Below are 24,401 nucleotides of genomic sequence, written 5' to 3'. Positions count from 1 at the left end.
TCAACCAACACTTATTCATGATTGATAGCTTAAATTACTCCATTTCCAGAATTTGTGCCACACACACTGAACTACAGTGGGTTTAGATGTGGTTCAGTTGTGGCCCCTGAACACACACAGCCCCTGTGCATGGTCCTGCTTGGTCCTAGTAATCTGGCAGCAGCTCCTTGAAGGACACATCTTTTTACACATAAGAGCCTGGATGTAAATAGTGGGTTTAACTAAGCCATGATACCAAGTCTCAGGGGCAGAGATAACCTCTGTCTGAACTCGCTGTTTACAAATCGCAATGCTTAAGATCCCGCTAAGTTAAAATGCGACTGCTTGCGAACATTTGAAGTCAGACAGTTGTGGTTATTTTCTAAACCAGAGTTTCTGTTCTCCCTCAGCGCTTGCTTCTTCTTCTTCTTCTTTTTTCCCCAATCAGGGCCCCTTCCCATTTATTTATTTTTTTAAATTATGGAGTGCCCCCCAAAAGCTTTCATTTCTATGGGCTTGAGATTTACCCGATTAATAATTAAAATGGACGCATTCGCTGCTGCTTCTCACCCTTATAGGATGAGGTGCTATTTTTCAACGTAAGCTGGTAAATCGTTTTGATTTCACGGACCCCTGAGTGGGTCGTGGGTCCTGCAGGAGCCCCCCACTCAAAAGTCCTGGGGGACCCCCCCACAAGGGTCCTGGGGGGGACCCACATTTTGATAAACACTGCTCTAAGCCACGACTTTGCAAGCCACACAAACAGAGTCTCCGAAGAGGGTTGTGAGTCCTGGAGGAGCCCACATACCCAAAAGTCCTGGGGGACCCCCCCCACAAGGGACCTGGGGGGGACCAGATTTTGAGAAACACTACTCTTAAGCCACAGCTTTGCAAGCCACAAGAACAGGGTCTCTGAAGAGGGTCGTGGGTCCTGGAGAAACCCCACCCCACCCAAAAGTCCTGGGGGACACTTCCCCAAGGGTCCTGGGGGGAGACCCACATTTTGAGAAACCCTGCTCTAAGCCACGGCTTTGCAAGCCACAAGAACAAGGTCTCCAAAGAGGGTCGTGGGTCCTGGAGGAGCTCCCCACTCAAAAGTCCCGGGGAACATTTTGAGAAACCCCGCTCTAAGCCACGGCTTTGCAAGCCCCACGAACAGGGTGGGCCTTTTCCGAAGCCTTTTCCAGCTCGGAAACTGACGCCCATGGCCAGCGCAGCCTAGGTAGGGAGCTCCCCTTGTCTCCCCTGGAGACCCTCCCCACCATTCCTGCCTCCTCAAAGCCCCACCCGGGCCGGCTGTCGTCATTTCCAGCGCTGGCGTCGCGCTGTCACATCCGCCTCCCCGGGAGGAGGAGGAGGAGGAGGAGACGCCAGAGGGTGGGAGGCCCGACGCAGCAGCGGCCGCTCGTTCCAACTTGCAGGCCCGACGCGTAATGCGGAGCGCAGGGGCGCCCGGTTGGAGCTCCCAAAGGGGAGCCGGGAAACAACAGATCCGGGCCGGACGAGGGCTTGGCGGCTGAGCTGAGGCGACCACAGCAGAGGGGAACGGAGGACAGACAGCCCACCTGCCGGCCGAAGGGAGAGACTCGCCAGCTGCCCTTCCCGGAACCGGTGCGCGCCCAAGGCGACGGGGGAACCCCGCTGGCAAAGCGGAGCAGGGGGCCAGGCGCGGGTGATTACGGGCGGGGAAGGACGGACGGACGGGGCGGCAGGCTCGGGAGCCTCGCGGGGTCTGCCTGCCTGCCTTGCTGGCTGCCTGCCTTCCACGCTGGCAAAGGGAGAGTTTGGGGCGTCCGGGCGCGATGCGCGCCGCCTCTCCATCCTTGGAGAGGATCGAGCCTGGGGCGGCGAGTTCGGCGCTCGGCGGGCGGATTTCTCCGGTATTCCGGACCGGGGATGCGGTATCTGACGCCTGGGGCTCGCGTGCGTGTTGTGGGTCTCCCCCCCTTTTTTTTTGCAAGGGGTGGTGTGTTACTCGGTTCGCCCGGACTCACCACCGACCTCTTGCGCCAAAGGGGGTGGGGGAAAAAAAAGTGGTTGGGGAGCGTTGCTTGCAGGGCTGCTCGGGAGGAGATCTGGGTTGAGGGGGGGGGGTGTCCGGCTCCCCAAAGTGCCCCACTTACCTTGCGTGTAGATGTTCGTGTGTGTGTGTGTAGTGACAGCTCGGATGATGTCATCTGCCGCTACGACCTCCCGTTTCTCCGCACGTTCGGTTTTGTCCGTTCCGTAAAGAATCTCTCGCTGTTAATCGGGGACCGTTGGAGAGAATTTCGCTCGGGATTTCCACAATTCCTGCCCTGCCGGAATAATAGCGATCCCCACCCTTTTCGTGGACTGGGCTCCCGTTTCCACCCACGAACAGTTCCGCGAGCCACCGCTTGACCATGCTCACCGTGGAAACCCCGCGCGGGGTTTACTCCAGGTGTGCTTAAGTCGGGAGAAAAATCTCTCTTGGTCGCTGATAAAGGTAGGGTCTGACTGACGGGGTGGGAGGGTGGGTTTCGCGGTTTCTGCCTTGACCCTCCCCAGCCCTTTCAACGCATCTCAACTACAGTGCCCATGATCCCCAGCAAGAAGAGTTTGGGAAAGTGGGATAAAGTTAGGCCCTCTTGGAAAGTGCCCAAGCTCAGAGGCCTGGTTGATGTCCTTATAGGTAGAAGAAGTAATGCTGGCTGGGGATAATGGGTAGGATGATGCAGTATGTCTAGTGGGGCTTTGGGAGTATGCAACTGAAGGGGAATGGTGGTTGGGGGCTTTGTGTAGAAGGGGAAGAAAGACCATCGTTTAAAATGTGTTGTGGGTCCATTTTGCTTTCCAATGACTCATAGACTGCTGAGGGGGGAAGCTGTAGTATTCTGCTAATGATGTTATTCGTGTGGCCGCTGTGTATAAGCCTGGCACAAGCAATGTGGGGTTTGGATTGGCTTTGGAGGCTCTGAAGCTGATGCCAGAGATATGAGTGGATGCAGCCTTATCTTATCCTATGGTTGTATGGTTTACAATTGCAAGCAGCTGCACAAATTCAGTTGCTGCTGCTGCTGCTGCTGCTGTTATTTTATTTTTTTCAAAACAGCAAAATACTCCTTATTTTTCTGGGGGGGAAAACAAAGATCTTGTGGATAGTTTTAGGTTAGTATTTCTCAATCTTGACCAGGTTAAGATTAGGTGGACTTCAACTCCCAGCTGGCTGGGCAATTCTGGGAGTTGAAGTCCACCCATCTTAATGTTACCAAGATTGAGAATGTTACCAAGGTGATCAGGAAGGGATGCATTGGACCCTGGAAAAGTGCCTGGGTGAAGAACAGGTGTAGTTGCATTGTTCATAGGAGTTTTGGGAGGGATATTCTTTGAGTTGGTTGTAGCATCTTCAAAATTGCATAGAAGTCTTTGGAGAGAATTAATGATCGTGCCACATGATGTCATCATGCAAATGATGATATGCTTATCGTGGACATGATGTAAATTACATAATCTCTTCATTTGCAAGATGTCTTGCCTGTGAGAGTGACATCATGCCGATAATAAACCTAGTAGTTGTAGCATAAGACCAATTTTCTCTCCTCTTTACCAAAAAATCAACAAAGCCAAGCCAAACACTAGTGGTTTTCATATGCTTGCATATAAAATTCAGATTGGAAGGCCAAAGTACTTGTTGCAATTCTTCTGCCATCAACCTATTTTCTGAATAAATCGTATTAATCCAAACTCCTAAGGGCCTTTTCCTTGAAATATTTATTTCCAGTCTTGATTAGAGGGTTCTGATAATGACCCCTGAGTCATGATTTTGATATCATTGTTTGTAATGGACATTGATGCATTATTGTGATGATTCTACATTTACATCTTACTTTTCGGCCCAGTAAGAACTCAGAATTTTTTCTTGTGGTAGGAACAGATCAAGTGTCAAGTTTCGAGGTAGTCTCAAATAAATTGCATTTCAAACAAAGTTTTTGAAGAAAAATTCCTATTTATTAAGCACGACATTCTAAACCCGGCTCCATCGAAGCCAACACTGACTTCCAGCCCCAAAACCCTCCCTTTCCGTTCCCCACTCCCCTGCACTCATTGGCCATCTTCCAAGTCATTCTACCCCTAATCTACTCCAGCTCAAAGGAATTTCCCCCCTCCCATCCCATCTCCTAGGGGATATTATCTCCAGGGAAAATAAGGAGGTGAAAAGTCAAACGTCCCTTTCCAGACGCCTTCGCTTCTCCTTCTTATGTCAGCACTAGAGTAAATGCAGCTTGAAGTGCTGACATCAAGTGTAGAATTAGAGGGGTGGAAAACTTCTCTGTATTGAATGGGGTGTAAACAAATGTTAATCATTCAGATTTATTATCACTATGACATTGAGCAGGAAGTTCAGCTGGATGCCTTGATGTCTATGGAGGTTTATAATCATCCAGGTCATAGTTGTCCCAAAAGTGCTTTTTCCCCCAAAAGGCAACTGGACTTTCTTGGGGGTTTTTTTCTTTGAAAACATTTCTCTTCTCATCCAGGAAGCTTTCTTCAGTTAGAAAAAGCACCTTTGGGACAGCTGGATGGTTTGGATGGCCTCTTGCTAATTCTAAGAAGTAACAGTAACGTACCCTGGGTTTGATCTCTGGCTGGTTGGGTTCACATTTTCCATGAAACTTGCTTTACTTCATAAAAGCCGGCTAGGTAACTTTGAGCCAGTCACTCTCTCTTAGCTTAACCCACCTCACTGGTTGTGGTTGTTGTTGTGGGGAGAATAGAAGGAGGAAGTTATGTTGGATATGTTCGCTGCCTTGAGTTAGTTATTAAAATAATAAAGGTGGGATATACTGTAAATAAATTTAAAAACCACAGTTGGCTGGGATCATGCCACAATAATAATAACTTTATTCTCATTGTACATGTATGCACAGTATACCCATACAATGAAATTCACTTAACACCCAAAGACCAGGCCCAACACACATAACAATCCCCAAACACACTCCCACCCACCACAATTCCCCACCCCTAAACCACCCAAACATCCACACAACAGACCAAGTAATGCTATCCAACAGCTCACTGATGGTGGCCCTTTAGTTCATTGTTGAGTGCAATTATAGCTCTGGGATAAAAACAAGCTTTAAACATAAGACATTACACAAAAAGTAAACAAGGCATAGGGTCTCTTTACATGAGGAGTGAATGCTGCCAGAACAAAAGTTATTGTAGCTCTGTTAAACCTAGTTTAACCTAGATTTAATCTAGATTGGGGATGCCACACCCAAAAAAAATCCTTCAAATTTAAACCCTAAAATGAAAATACAATATGTCCAATTTTATTCTGTTCAGCTTTGTATATACACACACACACATTTTCAATGTAATCCTGTAAAATATACAGCACAAGCAAGAACAAAGATAGAAAATAATAGAAAAGCAAATTGAAAAGGGAAAAAAAAGAGAAGAACATACAATAATGCCTTCTGCCCTTCTATCCAGTCATTGTCATGTTAAAACACCTAACTTCTTCCTCTCATTTTAATTTTTCTTCTTTCAGCAAAAAGTCCATACAAGGGTTCGAGTTTTTTTTTTAAAAAAAGTATTTTATTATAGAATAGAATAATAATAGAACAGAACAGAACAGAACAGAACAGAATAGAATAGAATTCTTTATTGGCCAAGTGGAGGCCAATGAAGAATTCTGTGGGGGCACTTGCCCTCTGGAATGAATTGCCCCCGGAGATTCATACGATCCCTTACCTACGTACCTTTCACGTGCCCTTAAGACTTTACTGTTTCAACAGGCTAGGCTGGCTTAATAACGAATTTTAATGGGTGTTTTAGTTTTTAATCTGGGCCAAATTATTTAATATGTTTTAAATTGTTTTTAAATTTTATGGATATACGTATTTTATTGTGGCTGTGCACCTCCCTGAGTCCCTTGGGAGAAGGGCGGTATAAAAATCGAATAAATAAATAAATAAATAAATAAATAAGTAAGTAAGTAAGTAAGTAAGTAAGTAAGTGTGATTGGACACACAAGGAATTTGTCTTGGTGCATACGCTCTCGGTGTACATAAAAGAAAATATACATTCGTCAAGATTTTTTATTTTTCCCCCTGACCAAACTAATCAACTTTGCCATTTCTGCAAGTTCAGTTAATGTTGTGATCCAATCTTCCACCTTACATTGCGTTCAGCTTTTGTAGAAAAAGTCCCTTTTCCTTTATGATATTTCTATTAGCGGAAATTGTATGGATATGTTTATGTCATTGTTTTGGTTAATCATTCATATGTGTGCGATAAATTATTGGCTGCAAATCAGGAATGAGTGAACACTTGTACATGTTAACCCCCTCCCTGCTCTCTTGTTGTGTAGGATGATCAAATCTTTGAGAAGATTATTAATGAGGCTGATTTCTGTGTGAAAGTTTATGGGTAGACTAGGCATGTTTTAAAGGGCCAGTGAACAGTCTAGCATCCCAGGTCCTATGTTACTCCTGCTGCTCTAAGCTACTTTCTTATCACTGAATAAGAAGGAATCTCAAGATCATATAGTACAGGGATCATATAGTACAGTCCACGACCAGGGGCAAAGCTCCATTTGTGTGAGCGGTAGGTGCTCACACTTGTGTGCAAATGGAGGTGCATGCACTCATGGACGTGTCTGCTGCTCACACAGAACCCCCCCCCCTTTTTTTTTTAAAAATTGATTTATATGCCGCCCTTCTCCGAAGACTCAGGGCGGCTTACAATGTGTTAAGCAATAGCCTTCATCCTTCTGTATATTTATACAAAGTCAGCTTATTGCCCCCATAACTGTGTCTTCAATTTACTTACCTTAGAAAGGATGGAAGGCTGAGTCAACCTTGAGCCTGGCGAGATTCGAACCTGCAGTAATTGCAGGCAGCTGGTCTTAATAACAGGGTGCTTTAGACCACTGTACTACCAAGGCTCTTCCCCCTGCCTATCTGCCACGCCGGAAAGATTGGGGACCACTGATATAGAACACCTCTGAACTTGACTTAGAAGGAACTGGGAGGCCACAGGTGATATCAATACTTGGAGTATGGTTGAAATTTTATTTGTTGTTGTTCAGTCACTAAGTTATATATCTGGCTCTTCGCAATGCCATGGACCATAGCATGCCAGGCTCCCTTGTCTTCCACTGTCTCCCAGAGTTTGCCCAAATTCTTGTTCATTGCGTTGATGACACTTTCTAATCATCTCGTCCTCTGCCGTCCCCTTCTTTTTTTTTTTTTTTTATTTGATTTATATGCCGCCCTTCTCCGAAGACTCAGGGCGGCTTACAATGTGCTCAGCAATAGCCTTCATCCTTTTTGTATATTTATACAAAGTCAGCTTATTGCCCCCACAACTGGGTCCTCAATTTACCTACCTTAGAAAGGATGGAAGGCTGAGTCAACCTTGAGCCTTGGCGAGATTCGAACCCTGCAGTAATTGCAGGCAGCTGGTCTTAATAACCAGCTTAATAACAGGGTGCCTTAAACCCCTGTACTACCAAGGCTCTTCTCCTTTTGCCTTCAGTCTTTCCCAACATCTGGGTCTTTGCCCACCAGTCCTCTCTTCTCCTTTGGTGGCCAGAGTATTTGGGTTTCAGCTTCAGTATCTCACCTTCCAAAGAACAGTCAGGATTGGTTTCCTTTAGAAATTTTTATTGAGGTTGTTCATTGGGGTTTTTTTGGAGGATAAGTAAAACTTGGAATGGAAGTAGAAGGCAAACAGCTGTCATACCTTTCATAAAGACTCCAAAACTCCCAAATCATACCATTGAAACATGGCATTTTACACCTGAATTTTGCTGGACTAATCCTGGTGATTTTGTGACAATTAGCTGGGCTTCCACACAGTATTTGATGACACTAGATTAGATCACTGTTTCCCAACTTTAAGCAATTTTGAGATGTGTGGACTTCAACTCTCAGAATACCTCAGACAGCAACGCATCTTAAAAATGTCCACACCTCTTAAAAATGGCTAATGTTGGGAAATACAGCTGGTGGTCCTCAGTTTACGACTACAGTTGAGCCCAAAATGTCCATTGTTAAGCAACGCAATGAGTTTTGCCCCATTTTACAACCTTTCTTGACACAGTTGTTAAGTGAATCGATGCAGTTGTTAAGTGAATAACACAGATGTTAAGTGAATCTGGCTTCCCCTTTGACTTTTGTTTGTCAGAAGGACACAGTAAGTGATCGCAATCGACACTGCAATAGTCAGAAATACATGCCAGTGGCCAAGCGGCCGAATTTGATCACATGACCACAAGAACTTGTAACTTCGAACGGTCAGTAAACGAATGGTTGTAACATGAGGACTGCCTGTATTGGATTAGATTTAACTATGTAAGCTTATTTAACTATGTAAGCAGCCTAGAGTCACCTCCAGTAAGAAGATCCATTGAAATCAATGAATGACGACCATTCCCATTGTCTTCATTGGATCTTCTTGATGGGAGGGAAAAATAATTTCCTCTCTTGTTTTGTTTTTAGGATCCTGTGCAGCGAAACTCATGTGCAGAGAGAGACTTCGAGATTCTCCATACTGGAATGCAGAGCCCCTCAGTAATGGCTGTTCTGAGCGGACATGTGCTAAAGACTTGCTGTATTTCACTGGAGGCTGAAATATTTCCTTAACTGGTTGGATTGCCTGCTTGTGGGACTCCTGCTTTTCCCTGAATATTACCCTGTACCCCATAGTCCCTCCTCTCGATTCCACCCGCGGCCATGAATGGGCTGACGGTTAGTGAACTCTGCTGTCTCTTCTGCTGCCCGCCGTGCCCCAGTCGAATAGCTGCCAAGCTGGCCTTCCTACCTCCAGACCCCACCTATACAATCGTCCCAGAGCCAGATCCTGCGGGCAGCACCAGCAACGCCGCCTCCCGGAGTGGCACCATGGCTCGCTGGAAGCTTCATCTGACGGACCGAGCTGATTTCCAGTACACCCAACGAGAACTGGACACCGTGGAGGTGTTCCTTACCAAAAGCAGCCGAGGGAACCGAGTGAGTTGCATGTACGTCCGCTGCGTACCTGGCGCCAGGTGAGTACATTTGAAAAGATGAGGAACAGTGCGGTGTCAGGGATATTGGGTTAACAGATAGTCTATGACAGGGGTCTCCAACCTTGGCAACTTTAAGACTTGAGGACTTCAACTCCCAGAGTTCCTCAGCCAGCAAAGCTGGCTGAGGAATTCTGGGACTTGAAGTCCACAAGTCTTAAAGTTGCCAAGGTTGGAGACCCCTGGTCTATGACTTCAAACCATTTGTTTTGTGACCACTGGAACTTAACAAAGGAACTTTAAAAAGCGGCTTATGACCTCGTTTTCAAACCGTTGCACCATTCCTGCGGTCACATGATCAAAATTCGACACTTGCCAACTGGCCCGTATTTATGACGTTGCAGTGTCCGGGGTTCATGTGATCACCTTTTGCCACCTTCCCACAAAGTCAACGGAGAAGTCAGATTCGCTTATTATTGTTACTATTTTAAAAACGGCAGTGGTTCACTTAACCACGGTGATAAGAAAGGTCGTACAATGTGGCAAAACTCGTTTCACGACTGTCTTGCTTAGCAATGGAAATTTGAGGGCTCAGTTGTGGTTATAAGTCGAGGAACACCTGTATAACTGTGCAAGTCAGAATAATTAGAGTTGGAAGGGACCTTGGAGGTCTTTTAGTCCAACGCCCTGCTCAAGCAGGAAACCCTATGCCATTTCAGACAAATGATTGTCCAGTCTCTTCTTAAAAACTTCCAGTGTTGGAGCATTTACAACTTCTGGAGGCAAGTTGTTCCACTGATTAATTGTTCTAACTGTCAGGAAATTTCTCCTTAGTTCTAGGTTGCATCTCTCCTTGATTAGTTTCCATCCATTGCTTCTTGTCCTGCCTTCAGGTGCTTTGGGAAATAGGTTGACCCTCCTCTTCTTTGTGGCAGCCCCTCAAATATTGGAACAGTGCTGCCATGTCACCCCTCGTCTGTCATTTCATTAAAGCCAATTCCTGTAACCGTTCTTCATATGTTTTAGCCTCCAGCCCCTAATCAACTTTGTTGCTCTTCTCTGCACTCTTTCTAGAGTCTCATCAAGTCCTTGATAGAGGTCATACAAAGTACATACAGAGCAGTGGTGGGTTCCTCCCAGTTTGGTCCGGTTCGGCCGAGCCGATAGCGGTGACGATATGACATCACCGAACCGGTTCTCCCCCCCCCCGCCCTCCCACCCCCCCACCCACGTTATTCTTACCTTTTATTTGGTCCCACCCCCAATCTATTGCTGCCTCCTGAGTCCCAGCTGATGACTAGAGGGGAAAAAACTGTTTAAACTCTTGCCGCGGGGCTTCAAAGGGCCATCCTACAGCTGATCAGTGTTAAAAGCAAACAAATGAGTCGGGTCGTAAGTGTGAGGACAGTGGAATGAAGACATTCCAGAAATGTCTCTGACCAGCTAGCCACGCCCACCTAGTCGCATGACCTCCAAGCCACACCCACAAAATAAGCCACACCCACAGAACCGGTAGTAAAAAAATTTAGAACCCACCCCTGATACAGAGTATATATATACAGATTAACAGAGTTGGAAGGGACCTTGTAGGTCATCTACTCCAACCCACCACCCAAGCAGGAGACCCTACACCATTTCTGACAAATGGGAGTCCAATCTTTTATTGAAAGCTTCCATTGATGAAGCTCCCAGAACTTCTGAAGGCAACTTCTGTTCCATGGGTTGATTGCTCTCACTGACAGAAAAATTCTCCTTATTTCTAGGTTGAATCTCTCTCCTTGATCAGTTTCCATCCATTATTCCTTGTCTGGCCTTCAGGTGCTTTGGAGAATAGCTTGACCCCCTCCTCTCTGTGGCAGCCCCTCAAATATTAGAACACTGCTTTCATGTCTCCCCTGGTCCTTCTCTTCACTAGACTAGCCATGCCCATGTCATGATGGTAAATGTGAATTTTCAGGGATTCCATCTCAGTTTCTGAAGCCGTTCGCACGGAATTGTGAGAGGCCCAGCATTCTTTTGCTTGGCTGAGGGCAGCAGATCTTCTGCTGCTAAGTCCTCTCTTAAGACGACAGTTTGAGCCAGTGATCATTGTTGGTGACACTTGGGGGAGGGAGGTGGGGGGAAGACTGTATTGACTAAGAACAGTTAAACAACAAAGTTAAGAACATCAGCCTTGTTCAAAGCTGCTTAATTGAGTTAATCTGGGGCTGTCATTTGGTGTATAAATTCTTGCTATGTTGCAGGTGCCTCTGGATAATCATAAGCCTGGAAATGAAAGGAGCTTGTGACCTCTCCCCCCACATCTCATTTTTTTTTTAAAAAAAAAATAGGGGTTGCTCAGACAACTGGAAAGCTCAAGGGGATTGGGCCCCAACCTTTGTAGTCTGTTTCCATGACAATGTAAAAAAAAACAAAAACCTTCATAGGTGCAAGAATTAAGCCCCTTGAGAGCTTAACATGTCAGGCTTAATTTTGCCAAAAGAGTCCCAGTGTTTATTCCGTGCGGTGAAAATTATCAAAGTTTAATTAAATCAGATTGGGGCCTGGCTGGTGGGGGTCACCGGGGCCCAGTTCTCAAGGGAATCGAACACGGATGACGTACTCGGAACATGTGAGCTGCAAGTGGGAAGTTTTACCTTCTGCCTCAAAGTTTTGCACCTGTGTTTTCCCTCCCATTTATTATCAATATATGGAATTACTATATATGGGTAGTCCTTGACTTACCACCATTTGTTTAATTCGAAGTTGCAATGGCACTGAAAAAGCGATTTATTACCAATTCCCACATAACCATTGCAGCATTCCGTGATCAAAATTCAGGTGCTTGGCAACTGGCATGGATTTACAATCGTTGTAGCATCCCAGGGTCATATGATCCCCATTTGTGGTGCCAGCTTCTGAAAAGGTCTGTGGAGATTCTCAGTCATCCAGATCATGGTTCTCCCAAAGATGCTTTTTTTTTTTCAAGAGGCAACTGGTCATTCTTGTTCTTTCTTTGAAGCAGGGGTGGGTTCTAATATTTTTTTACTACTGGTTCTGTGGGCGTGGCTTATTTTGTGGGCGTGATTTGATGGTCACGTGACAATTCTTTAGGATTTAGCAGAGGTACTGGTCTACCAGGCTTTTAACTGCTTGCAGAGCTGTACCAGTCTGCCCATTTGTTCTTGGAGCGTTCCGATCTACCCATTTGTGTTTGGAGGCACCGGTTTACCACCACACTGCCTTTTAACACTGATCAGCTGTAGGGCGGCCCTTTGAAGCCCCGTGGCAAGAGTTTAAACAGTTTTTTTCCTTCTAGCCGATCAGCTGGGACTTGGGAAGCAGCGAATAGATTGGGGGCGGGGCCAAATAAAAGATAAGAATAACGGAGGGGGCGGGCGGGGGGCAGCTCCCGAACAAAGAGAACCGGTTCGGTGACATCATATTGTCACCGCTACCGGTTCGGCCGAACCGGGCCGAACTGGGAGGAACCCACCACTGCTTTGAAGGTGTTCGGTTTCTCATCCAAGAAGCTTCTTCAGCTCTAACTGGACGGTGGGGAATGGAAGGATTTATATTCCTTGCGGGCAGCTGGTCATTTGCATCCTTTTAGAGAATCGTTGAGGCCACCTGGAGGTTTATCAGCGTCCTCAGGGTCACCTGAGTAGTGCAAATGGGTGTGGAGCCTTCTTGGAACTGCTGAAAGGACTTGTTGTACACTGGAGATAGACGATGTCGTATCCTTCCCCCTCTGTTGAGAGAAGGCTGTTCAATTTTGACATAGATGGCCTCTTTAACCCCTCTTTCAAGCCAGTGGTCCTCTATCTCATCTATCATCTGTCTCCAGTTTACAACATAGTCATCTCAGCAGTTCCAAGAAGGCTCCACGCCCATTTGCACTACTCAGGTGACCCTGAGGACACAGGTAAATCTCCAAGTGGCCTCAACAACTCTCTAAAACAATGCAAATGACCAGCTGTTCTCAAGGAATATAAATCCTTCAATTCCCTTTTTACAGCTATTTCGTGGTGTATAGCTGTAAAAAGAGAGTATATATATATATGTTTTCTCAGGTTTTCGCGGGTGTTTGTATGTAGGTCTTTGGTTATTCGGGTCTTCTCCCACGTAAAATTGGAAGTGTCTTGGTGACGTTTCGACGAAGTCTCATTCGTCATCTTCAGGCTGGTGTTCTCGGCTTCGTGCTTCCAGGAGCAATGATATATATATATGTTTTGTGTTTCTCATATTGTGTTATAATAAAAATAAATAAATAAAAATAAATCCTTCAATTCCCCACCATCCAGTCAGAGCTGAAGAAGCTTCTTGGATGAGAAGCGAAACATCTTTCAAAGAAAAAACAAGAAAGTCCAGTGGCTTCTTGAAAGAAAGCACCTTTGGGACAACTTCTGAAAAGAAAATCAGTGAGGAAATCTTGCTTAGCAACATAAATGTTGGGCTCAATTGTGATCATACCTGTGTAGGCTTCTTTCCAGATTTACTTAGAAGTAAATTTTACTGACTTGAGGAGAGGATGTTTCCAAGTAAGCAAAACCAGAACTGAACCGGAAAAGAGAGTCTGAATAGCTTGGCCACAGTAACTGGAAAATAAATGTATAAAAAAGTTACTATTATATTTATGATTGTTTACTTCCCACCTATTTGCTGTTCTCTGGGCACTATGAAATGCGAAGAAAGAGACACGGGACAATAAAAACAAGAAAAATCAGGAGCAATATTAGCAAGGATTATGCTACTAGTAAATAATGATTCCCAGGTCCTTGGGAAGGACTCAATAGGTAGATAAAAAAATACCCAATCCATTCTGGCTACCTGTGAGACAAACCATAATAATAAATATATGATGAGGGTGAAAAAACCTCATCATAAATCGAACACCTGAACATGTAATATAAAGTTTCTAAAATCACTACAAATGGTTTTAGAAATTGAAAGAGTAACATGGCCTTTAACCAGGCATCCCAGAGCTCAGAATTGAGAGAGGTGGGTTTTTAAAAACAACTTTAATTTAAAATCAGAGTAAACAGAAAAGCAGCAACTTCTCTTTTCAAATAGGATATTTATGTTGAAGTTGTCTTCATGCGGTTAAGTTGAAATGAGATTTAATAAATGCAGGAGGTTCTGTCCTGAGCGGCCTTTCCTTTGCAGTCTTTTTCAAATTTGGCAAGTTTAAGGTATGTGGACTTCAACTCCCAGAATTCCCCAGCCAGTCATGCTGGATGGGAAATTCTGGGACTTGAAGTCCACACACCTTAAACTTGCCAAAATTTGATAAACCTAACCCTTGAAAGGTGTTCAAGAGGAACCCTTTAAGGGCTGATGCCTTGAATCTTAGGACACAATTGTTGAACAACCATAAAAAGATCATTTGCCAGAAAATCAAGGCATCTCTTCAGCCACTAAGGCCAGCTGGTTAGGCTGGATGAGTTGGTTGAGGCCTAGACATGGGGTGGGAGCAGCTTCTTTCCTTAATTTGACAAATGGCTGGTGGTTGTGTATAAGGGCGTTCCCTGGACACAGTTTCCGGTCCTTTTTTATGGGAATCTGTCTCTGTTCTTCATTGTTGATGCAGGACTGGAGTCAAGCCGTAAATTCTCAACAATGAAAAAAAAAATACTTTTCATGTCCTAAACAGCTGACTGTCTCTCTTTCTTAAACCCATTTTGCCCTCTTATTCCTAGGAATAGGTCAGATTTGGGTATCTTTGGGATTTTGCAGGTTGAAATAATTCCCCTGTATAAGATCAAATCTCTCATGGTGTGCCAAATGATCGTACAAATGCCGAGAGAAAAGTTTTTCTATTTTAGATGGCCTTATTTCATTTTGTCCGTTATATAGAATAGGGTTAGGGTGACCTTATTTTTCCTGGGAAAAATAAAGGATAAACTCGAAAAGAGTGCGCTGGGGGAAAAAAAATCACAAAATAATATTCATAAACATGTTTTTGTTTACAACTTTGCTTTTACAACGGAAGATTCAAGAGCAAAACCGAGAAAAACTTTACAAAACAGACATTCTAATAAAATTATCTAAAATCAGTATATGCAAATTTATATCAAAAGGACCATTAAATTCCCATACTTTTCACATGACTGTGGGAGACTACGCATTAAATGGAGCCATTTGTATGGTAGATGTTAAATGACCCAAATAAAGGACCAAAGTGGGTGCTTGAAAAAGAAATACATCCAAAAGTTAGCTTTCCGAAATAAAAACCACTGTCCTTTATAGTAATGGGTGGATGACCACTGTAGTGATAGTAAATTTGAGAGAAGAAAATTCTTGCTTGTATTTCTTCCTGTAACAGAAAGTATGGGGAAAGGGTGATGACAGTATTTATCTTATAGACATTGGTAGGATCTGTAGAAATTCTGGTAGTCTCCATCTTTTATGTAAGGAGTAGAAACAGCGATAAATTTCAAAGTAACCCCCGAGAACTGATTTATGTAAAACTGCCATTGAAGGTGAAAGTGTCATACTTAAGACTTCGGCCATCTGTTTGTAATAATATATAAATATTAATATAAATAATATAAATATAAATAATATAAATATAAATATAAATAATATAAATATAAATATATAATAATAAATAAATAAATTCGACTGCAGTTTGTCAGAAATGGTGTAGGGTCTCCTGTTTGGGTGGAGGGTTGGACTAGATGACCTACAAGGTCCCTTCCAACTCTCTTAATCTGTAATCTGTAGTGGTGCTAAACTTCTCTGTGATTCTTTAGATTTCTGCAGAAAGGGAAAATTGTGCCTGTGTTTTAAATCTGGGGTAAGTGTTTGAAAGTAGCACCTCTGAGCTCCTAAAGGTGACATGAACTATGCTGTTGTCTCATCTTGATTCCAACACAGATAGTCCTCGATTTAGGACCACAATTGGGATTGGAATTTTCATTGCTAAGGAAGGGGGTTGTTAATTGAGTTCCACTCATTTTCATTATCTTTTCTTGCCATGGTTGTTATGCAAAGCACTGCAGTTCTTATGTGGATCACATGGTCCTGAAATAAATCCAGTTTCCGCCATCGACTTTGCTTGTCAGAAGCCGACTGGGAAGGGTAAAAATGGCGATCATCTGATCCCAAGAAGCTGTATGTGTCTAAAACCATGCCAGTTTCCAAGTGATCAGATTTTGATCACATGACTGTGGAGATTCTACAACAGGCATAAGTGCAAGAACCGGTCAATAAGTCACTTTTTTTAGTGCTTTTATAAATGGTTCAAATGGCTACTAAATGAATAGTTGTGAGTCAAGGTCTACCTGTGTGCTGTGTTTGTACAGAGTTGGGCTACAGGGAAAAAATTGTGACACTGGCATGATGCATTCTTCCTCTGTGTGGTTCAAAATGAGCAGTCTCTGAAGTTGCCACTTCATTATGTTGTGATTTTTTTTTTTACAAGCATAGACAGTCATATCTAAGCATATTTCACACAGGGGCCTAAACTTTTGTATGGAAGAGGCCTTATGAAATGAACCTTGATCCAGGGCAAAATGAGATGGTAGGGACTTATGGAGGAAGGAGGCCGAACCATTTCTGAAAATAGCAGAGAAGTTTAAAATGGGATTCTCATGTTAAAAAACAAAACATGGCATTAAATAAAAGTTTCCAGCTCTTATTTAATGAGGGGAAGGATTCTTCACCAACCTCTTGTACCTCCCCCACCCCACAATTGGGCTACTTTCTACTTGCAGAGAGAGAGGTGAGATTTTTTAATACAGACTGAAATTAGAACATACTACCCTAAATATTTGTACAGGTAGTCCTCAATTTACGACTACCAATTGAGCCCAAATGTTCTGTGGTTAAGTGAGACATTTGTTAAACGGGCTTTGCAACGACGTTACAATCTTTCTTGCCACAGTTGTTAAGTGAATCATTCATTGATAAGTTGATGAGTTAGTCACCCGGTTGTTAAGTGAATCTGGCTTCCCCCGTTGACTTTGCTTGTCAGAAGGTCGCAAAAGGGGATCACGTGACTTTGGGGCACATCAACGGTCATAAATCTGAACCAGCTGCCAAGCATCTTGATTTTGGTCATGTGACCATGGGGATGTTGCAAAGGTCGTAACTGTGAAAAATAGGCTGACTCTGTAAACCGCTTAGAGAAGGCTGTAAAAGCATTATGAAGCGGTATATAAGTCTAAGTGCTATTGCTAAGTGCTATTGCTAAAAGAACTATTGTAAGTCAAGGACTGTTTCTATTCTGAAGTGTTACACTCTGTCCTGCAAAAGAGTAGGCCTTTACCACTCGATTTTGGGTGCACCTGTTTTCTGAACCCTTCCTTCTCCTCAGGTTCACCGTTCTCTTCTCACATGGCAACGCTGTGGATCTGGGCCAGATGTGTAGCTTCTACATCAGCCTGGGCACCCGGATTAGCTGCAACATCTTTTCTTACGACTATTCGGGCTACGGTGCCAGCACAGGGAAACCATCAGAGAAGAACCTCTATGCTGATGTCGACGCAGCCTGGCAGGCCTTACGCACACGGTGAGTCCCCAAGAAAAGCAACACCAGACTTGGGTTTTGTTGCTGTTTCAAAAGCTCCAGGATTTTTCATAACAGTGTCCGGATTGATCAATTCATCAGCTTCCCGCAAGGGCATTCGGAGGCCTCTTCCTTAAATGCTTTCTCAGAAATCGGATACTTCCTAAATAGAGACTCCATTCTTAGTTTTTGAGGCCAAGAAAGATGGATAGATATATTGTCCATTAAGCCATAAATAGACAAATGAAAGAAAAGCTGTACTTGTTCATTGCCTATCTTAGCGCCCAAAATAGTCCCTGGAGCTGCCAGAGTGACTGTGGACACTTATTTTGGTTCCCACCAGGTTTTCTGTCTCATCTGGGCTGTTGTTTTTTTACACACACAAAAAGCAAAAATGAGAAGTTAACAGCACTGCTAAGTGAGCAGCAGCCTCTGGTACTATACTGGCTTCTTAGAGCCCTGAAATATCTTCAGAATCATGTAGTGGTATGTGGGAAATGAGCTTGAGAGACTGCGCTTAGAGACGCTACCTAGGGAATAATCAGATGAGAGACAGCTTAGCCTGCAACTGGATAAAGGACGAAACAGGAGGCCGAGAAGGGACTCTCAGGGTGTAAGAATTGTATTTTTGGTGGGAGAACTGTATTTTTACACCTGCAAGGGTCTACTACCGTGTTTCCCCAAAAATAAGATCCTGTCTTACATTTTTTTGAACCCTGAAATAAGCGCTTGACCTTATTGCCATGCACTCAAAAAGCCCACTTGGGCTTATTATCAGGGGATGTCTTATTTTGGGGAAAACAGGGTAGTATAGTTTTACAATGAAGTAGAATTAGTTCCTCTGGCTGTGTTTCCTGTCTGATTTACCTGGTAAGGCTGACAATTCTTTCTACGGTAGGACCCTTGGTGCTCTCTGAGCTTGGTTGTTTTCTTGCAGAAATTTCATTACCAACGTAGGTAACATCATCAGTGCTAGTAGCTACTAGCTCTGTTAGCAACAATGATGCTACCTGGTTTGGTCATGAAAATGTCTGCAAGAAAAGAACCAAGTTCAGAGAGCACCGTTCAGCCCTGAGTTACAGATATTCTCTTCTATTAATTCTATGTTTTCTTACAAAATAATTGGCAGCTGCTGCCTCATGCCGAGTTTGAAAATGTGCCCACCTACCCAGGAGAAGGACAGAGTTAAGCAGGAGGAAGCAAAATGTTTTTTGGGGGCCAGGGAGAGAGGGGCATGGGGGGGAGGGGTACAGGAGTAGTGGGGAAGAGGAAAATAAATGTTTCGCATGTTTCAGCCTGCCTACCTTCCACTATTTTAGGACTGAGTGAGACTGCTAGGTGCCTTCTGGTGGCTCATCAGTAAGAAACACAGACAAGCTGGGGTGCCCTGTTCGTTCCAGCATCTTTTTGGAGCTGGATTGCCTTCGTGTGAGGATGTTCCTTCCCTTAGTCATGACAAGTAGCCCCAAATAGCATCAACCTGTCAAATTTCATTTGGAGACCAAGTTCGTACACCTGTAGAGAGCAAATTCCATCCCTTGTACAAACTGTATTTCTTCAAGCGGTACCTAAGGAACATAAAAGATGTAATTTACCTTGCGATGGCACCTCTGTGGTTTCTTTCCTTCTCTCTCTGGACAGATATGGGATCAGCCCCGAGAACATCATCCTCTACGGGCAAAGCATTGGGACGGTGCCCACAGTGGACCTGGCCTCCCGCTATGAGTGCGCAGCTGTTATCTTACATTCACCTTTAACTTCGGGCATGCGCGTTGCCTTCCCAGAAACCAAAAAGACCTACTGCTTTGATGCTTTCCCAAAGTAAGTCCTTGAGAAAGCAGGAACGTGGGTGTGGAGGTCAGTCAAGGAGGGGCAGGTGCAAAATTTACTATTGCAGTCTGCTGGATTTAGGCTTTTCTGTTCGCTGTCCCTCCAAATCTTTTAATTTCTTTTTCGGAAGCATGATTTTTTAAAAGTCTATCCTGCCAATTTATTTATTTATTTTGTCTTTTTTTTTTTTAATGACATTGTAATTCCTTACATTGGGGTGGAGTTGGGGCAATTGAATGGAGCTGAGTGTTTACTGGCTGGATGCCTTTCCCGTTGCCAATGCAGAGTTCACATCAGATAATTACTCAATGCAACTCCAAAAAGCTTTTCAGTGTGAGTTTCCTACGTAGTGGCTCAGTGGCTAAGACACTGAGCTTGTCAATCAGAAAGGTTGGCAGTTCGGTGGTTTGAATCCCTAGTATAGGTCTCCTGCGTGAGCAAGGGGGTTTGACTAGATGACCTCCAAGGTCCCTTCCAACTCTGTTACTGTTATTATATTACGTATACATAAGGGGGTCACCAAAATTGGCAACTTTAAGACTTAAGGACTTCAACTCCCAGAATTCCTCAGCCTGCATGGAATCCTGGGACTTGAAATCCAGAAGTCTTAAAGTTGCCATGTTTGGAGAAGCCTAGTGTAGATGCTGGTCATCTTACGCTTAGTTACAAATAGAAGTACCAGCTCAGTATTTGTTTGGTTATTTGATTTACTAAGCACTATACAGGTAACCCTCAACTTACAATCACAGTTGGAACCAGAATTTCTGTTGTTAGGCAAGATGGTTGTTCAGTGAGCCATGCCCAATTTTATGACCTTTTTGGCCATCGTTGTTAAGCAAATTACTGTGGTTGCTAAGGGAATCAAGTCATTAAGCAAATTTAACTTTCCCCATTGACTTTGCATGTCAGAAGCCATCTGGGAAGTTCACAAAAGGTGATTACATAATCCCGGGATAACTGCAACCATCTAAATACATACTGGTTGCCAAGTGCCTGAATTTTGATCGTGTGACTTTGGGGCGACTGCTGCAATGGTCGTAAGACCGGTCATAAGTCACCTTTTTCAGTGCTGTTGTAACTTTGAATAGTCAAGTGAATGAGCACTACCTATAGTCATTTAGTACAGGGGTCTCCAACCTTGGCCACTTTAGGCCTGGAGGACTTCCAACTCCCAGAATTCTGGAAGTTGGAAGTCCACAGGTCTTAAAGTTGCCACGGTTGGAGACCCCCGATTTAGAATACGTTCACTTTCAAAGCACGTTGCTCACTGTAATTCAGGAAGAGGGACTTATATTAGAGGGACTTGTGGTCATTTGCACAGATAATCTCTTCCCTGGCAATCAGGAATATTATGTAACCTGATTTTTCTCCTGACAAAAGAGGCCTATTTCGTAGGCCTCTTTAAGCAAGAGGCTGTAACTCACCGATGGAGCGCTGATTCTGTGTCAAAAGGACACACCATTTGCACATTTTTTTTCAGGATAAAAGTATCTTGGGTCTTAGATTGTAATGACACGAGTTACTCCCTTTGAGTGACAAGGCAGACTTTGTGTGTCATAATGAGGGGCTGTATCATTTGGGAATTTGCTTTTTTTTAAAAAAAAAAAAGCAGAGAAATAGATGCTTTGAGCTTTGGCAAGACATAAGCTGCTCATTTTGCCTTTGAACCCCCCCCCAAACCTTAAATCAACCCCAAATAAATTCATTTTAATTTAAAAGGGCTAACGTTGCGTGTCTTTCTGGTTGAAATCTACTCAGATCCTGAGTAAAACAATTGCAAATCCATGATATTAGCAATCTCTGATTTCAGCCATTTAATTTTTGTTTCGATATTTTTGTATGGGTTGTCTGTAAATTCCAGTGAAGGATGGTGGGCCTTGGTGCTGTTGGAATTTACAGAATTTAAGCTGCCGATCTAACTGTTGCTCAGTAACTAAAGCATGCAGAACTATCCAGCTTCTCTTTCAGGGTAATGCTGCAGGGAAGACCCCCTACCCCCTGGAGAAGAGGGGCTCTTAACAGAATAACAGAGTTGGAAGGGACTTGTAGGTCATTTAGTCCAGGGGTGTCGTACTCAATTTCATTGAGGGCCGCATCAGGGTTGTTTGACCCACAGATGGGGGGGGCATGGCCGGGGTAGGTGTGGCCAGCTCAACATCACTCGTGTCCGGGATGGGGGCTATGGTGGCCCGAGTGCTCTGCCAGAGAAAACGGGCTCCCAAGCTCCGTTTTTGGCTGTGACGGCTTCCTGCAACTTCTGCCAGAGTGCTCTGCCAGAGAAAACAGAAGTTGGGAAGGCCGCACGTGGCCCTCCCGAAATCCGTTTTCGCTGGCAGAGGCACCGCGGCCCGGTCTTTTGCTGTTTCTAGGGCAGCCTCGCAGGCCAGATCTAAGCACCCCGCAGGGCAGATCCAGCCTCCGGGTCTTAAGTTTGACACCCCTGATCTAGTCCAACTCCCACCCAAGCAGGAGACCCTACACCTGTGATGGCCAACCTATGGTATGGGTGCCACAGGTGGCACGCGGAGCCATATTGATGGGCACACAAGCTCTGCTCTGGCACGCATGCGTGCACCAGCCAGCTGATTTTCAAGCCTTCTGGGCCCACCAGAAGTCAGGAAACACACTGTTTCTGGCCTCCGGAGGGCCTCTGGGGAGGTGGGGAAGGCCATTTTTGCCCTTCCCAGGCTCCTAGAAAGACTCTGGAGCCTTAGAGAGCAAAAAACGGGCCTATAGGGGCCACCGTGCCATCACATGCCAAAAGTGGGGGGAGCACGGGGTGGGTGGGGCGCATAGAATTATGGATGTGGGCAGACATGCCTGTGACCCCCACCGCGCTCCCCCCACTTTTGGCACGTGATGGCAAAAAGGTTAGCCATCACTTCCCTACACTATTTCTGAGAGATGACAGTCCAGTCTCCAGGCTCTATTTGGGTGTTTCTCGACCTTGGCCACTTTGAGATGTGTGGACTTCAACTCCCAGAATTCCCCAGCCCATACATGTTGCCGAGAATGAGAACCACTGCAATAATCTACCATTGTTTTCTGTATCCCTTTTCTCTTCCACAGTATAGACAAGGTGTCACGCATCACTTCCCCCGTGCTGTTCATTCATGGCACCGAAGACGAGGTGATCGACTTCTCTCATGGCTTGGCCCTTTACGAGCGCTGCCCGAAGGCAGTGGAGCCCCTCTGGGTGGAAGGAGCTGGCCACAACGACATTGAACTCTACAGCCAGTACCTGGAGCGCTTACGCAAGTTCATCTCACAAGATCTGTCTGGTTAATGCAGCTCCACCTGTCTGACCCTTCTGGCAAGGACCGCCCACCTTGACTGGGCCTGGGGAAGCAGAGGAAGCATTTCTGGCTTTCGAAGGAGAAGGCCACTGATGCTGCAAGCTCCATGTTCCCATCTGCAAAATGGGAGTAGTTCTATTCATCCTTCCTCTGTTGCAGGCTTAGTCTGCGCAGGGCTCTTGAGTCTCCCCTGGTGGTTCTTCCCCATCGCCAAGGGCCCTTTCCAGCTGTTCTCATTTCCAGCTGCTGTCCTGGCTGTAGATGGGCCTGAGACGGAGTCTCTAATTGCACCTCCTCGCGGGACTCCATAGGACTCGAGCGTTGCAGACTGTTCTAAACCATGAACATCTCCATCAGGGCTACCCTCTTGTGGCCTCCGTCCATCTTCTCACTTCCTGTGTCAGATCCCGTTTTCTTAACGCTCCGCGTGGTGACCCATTGATAGCAATAAGCCATAGGCAGGGTGGGGCGGGAGGCAAAGCACCTTGCATGCTGGCCAAAAACGGCTTGCTTCAGTTTGGCTGTCCAGCCCGCTGCAGCCCTTGAAGGACAATTGACTTTCATTCAGATTTCCCCAGGGGTGGGGATGGCAAACAACCACCTGGAATTTTTCACCCGGAAGCCTGCAAAAGAACTGTTTGTGGGATACAGCAAGGCTGCTCTACGCGTCTCGGCATTAATTGGGCGGGAGTGGGAGTCACTTGCCAGCTTCATCACAACTCCTAGATACTATTGTTTTAATATTCCATATCCTGTCCCCTCCAGATGTCCCCAGGGAATGGATTACATTTATTCCGGGTATTCAAGCAATGGGGAGAGATCGGGGTGGGAAGTACGGGAAGAATTCTCCATCCATTCATTTTGAAAGAGGAATAAACAAAAAATGAAAGATCCACATGCGTTTCCCACTAAATGTTTCTGGGAGACTTGGATAGGATGAATGAGTTGGAAGTTTGTGGAAGTCTATGCTGGTGATCATCTAAGAACAGTATATATATATATCAGTGATGGTGAACCTTTTCAGCACCGAGTGCTGAAGAGGGAGCATGCGCTTGTCTGGGCCACAACCCGGAAGAGGAGCTGCCCAGGGCGCATGCGTATGCCCAAAAATGAACTTCCAGTTTCCGTTGCACGGATGTGCGCTGGTCAGCTAATTTTTCGGGTTTCTGGCATGCATGCGCATGCAACAATCAGCTGGCCAGCGCACATGCTCACGCAGGAAAACGGAGGTCCAGCTCTTCCAGTTTCCAGCACTGCCGCACGCACAAAGGCCAGATGATCATCACAGATGCATGTGCGCCAGAAACCCGGAAGAGGAACGGGCGATGCCGCGCATGCCAGGTGACATGGCTCCATGTGCCACTTTGGGCATGTGTGCCATAGGTTCGCCATCACGGCTGTGGTGAAATCTAAAATTTTTTACTACCGGTTCTGTGGGCGTGGCTTGGTGGGGGGGTAATGTGACTGGGTGGGCGTGGCCATTTTTAAAAAAAACTTTTAAAACCATTTTTTCTACAACCTCTTTGGCGAAGAAGTTGTAAAAAAAATGCTTTCAAAAGGCTCTGACGATCCCAGCTGAGTTGCCTGATCGGCAGAGACTTTTTTCCTTTTAAATGCCTCTGACGATCAGGCAACTCAGCTTGGATTGTCAGAGGCATTTAAAAGAAAAAAAGGGGTTTTTTCTTTTAAAAGCCTTTGATGATCCCAGCTGAGCCACGCGATCATCAGAGGCTTTTTTTTTTTTTACTTTTAAAAGCATTTTTTTGGCCGAAGAGGTTGTAGGAAAAAATGCTTTTAAAAGTAAAAGAAAAGCCTCTGATAATTG

The 24,401-nt window shown here is 45.0% G+C and overlaps 1 protein-coding gene across 3 annotated transcripts; it reads left to right on the top strand.

The window, feature by feature from the left end:
• The first annotated feature begins 1,164 nt into the window (after positions 1-1,164).
• Positions 1,165-23,471, top strand: ABHD17A (abhydrolase domain containing 17A, depalmitoylase). Of its 3 annotated transcripts, none has more exons than XM_034437707.3 (5): positions 1,165-1,590; positions 8,454-9,001; positions 17,259-17,453; positions 19,092-19,271; positions 22,350-23,471. In XM_034437707.3, the coding sequence occupies exons 2-5, from the start codon at positions 8,688-8,690 to the stop codon at positions 22,564-22,566; spliced, it is 906 nt and encodes a 301-aa protein (XP_034293598.1). In that variant the 5' UTR covers positions 1,165-1,590; positions 8,454-8,687; the 3' UTR covers positions 22,567-23,471. The 3 variants fall into 3 exon arrangements, with proteins under 3 accessions (XP_034293598.1, XP_087750197.1, XP_034293599.1); XM_087894071.1 differs by having other exon boundaries at positions 1,165-1,651; XM_034437708.3 differs by lacking the exon at positions 1,165-1,590 and adding an exon at positions 1,790-2,446.
• The last annotated feature ends 930 nt before the right edge of the window (positions 23,472-24,401 follow it).

The sequence above is a fragment of the Pantherophis guttatus genome, chromosome 1 (genome assembly GCF_059756535.1).
Source record: "Pantherophis guttatus breed Tessera chromosome 1, ASM5975653v1, whole genome shotgun sequence".
NCBI lineage: Eukaryota > Metazoa > Chordata > Lepidosauria > Squamata > Colubridae > Pantherophis > Pantherophis guttatus.
Note: the sequence above shows the minus strand (reverse complement) of the source record. Positions and strands in the feature narration are given on the sequence as shown.

Bases quoted from the DNA above. Each gene is read 5' to 3' on its own strand.
- ABHD17A (XM_034437707.3), top strand. From the start codon at position 8,688: ATGAATGGGCTGACGGTTAGTGAACTCTGCTGTCTCTTCTGCTGCCCG. The intron at 9,002-17,258 runs GTGAGTACATTT...CCTTCTCCTCAG, and splicing joins CGCTGCGTACCTGGCGCCAG to GTTCACCGTTCTCTTCTCAC. The intron at 19,272-22,349 runs GTAAGTCCTTGA...TCTCTTCCACAG, and splicing joins TGCTTTGATGCTTTCCCAAA to TATAGACAAGGTGTCACGCA.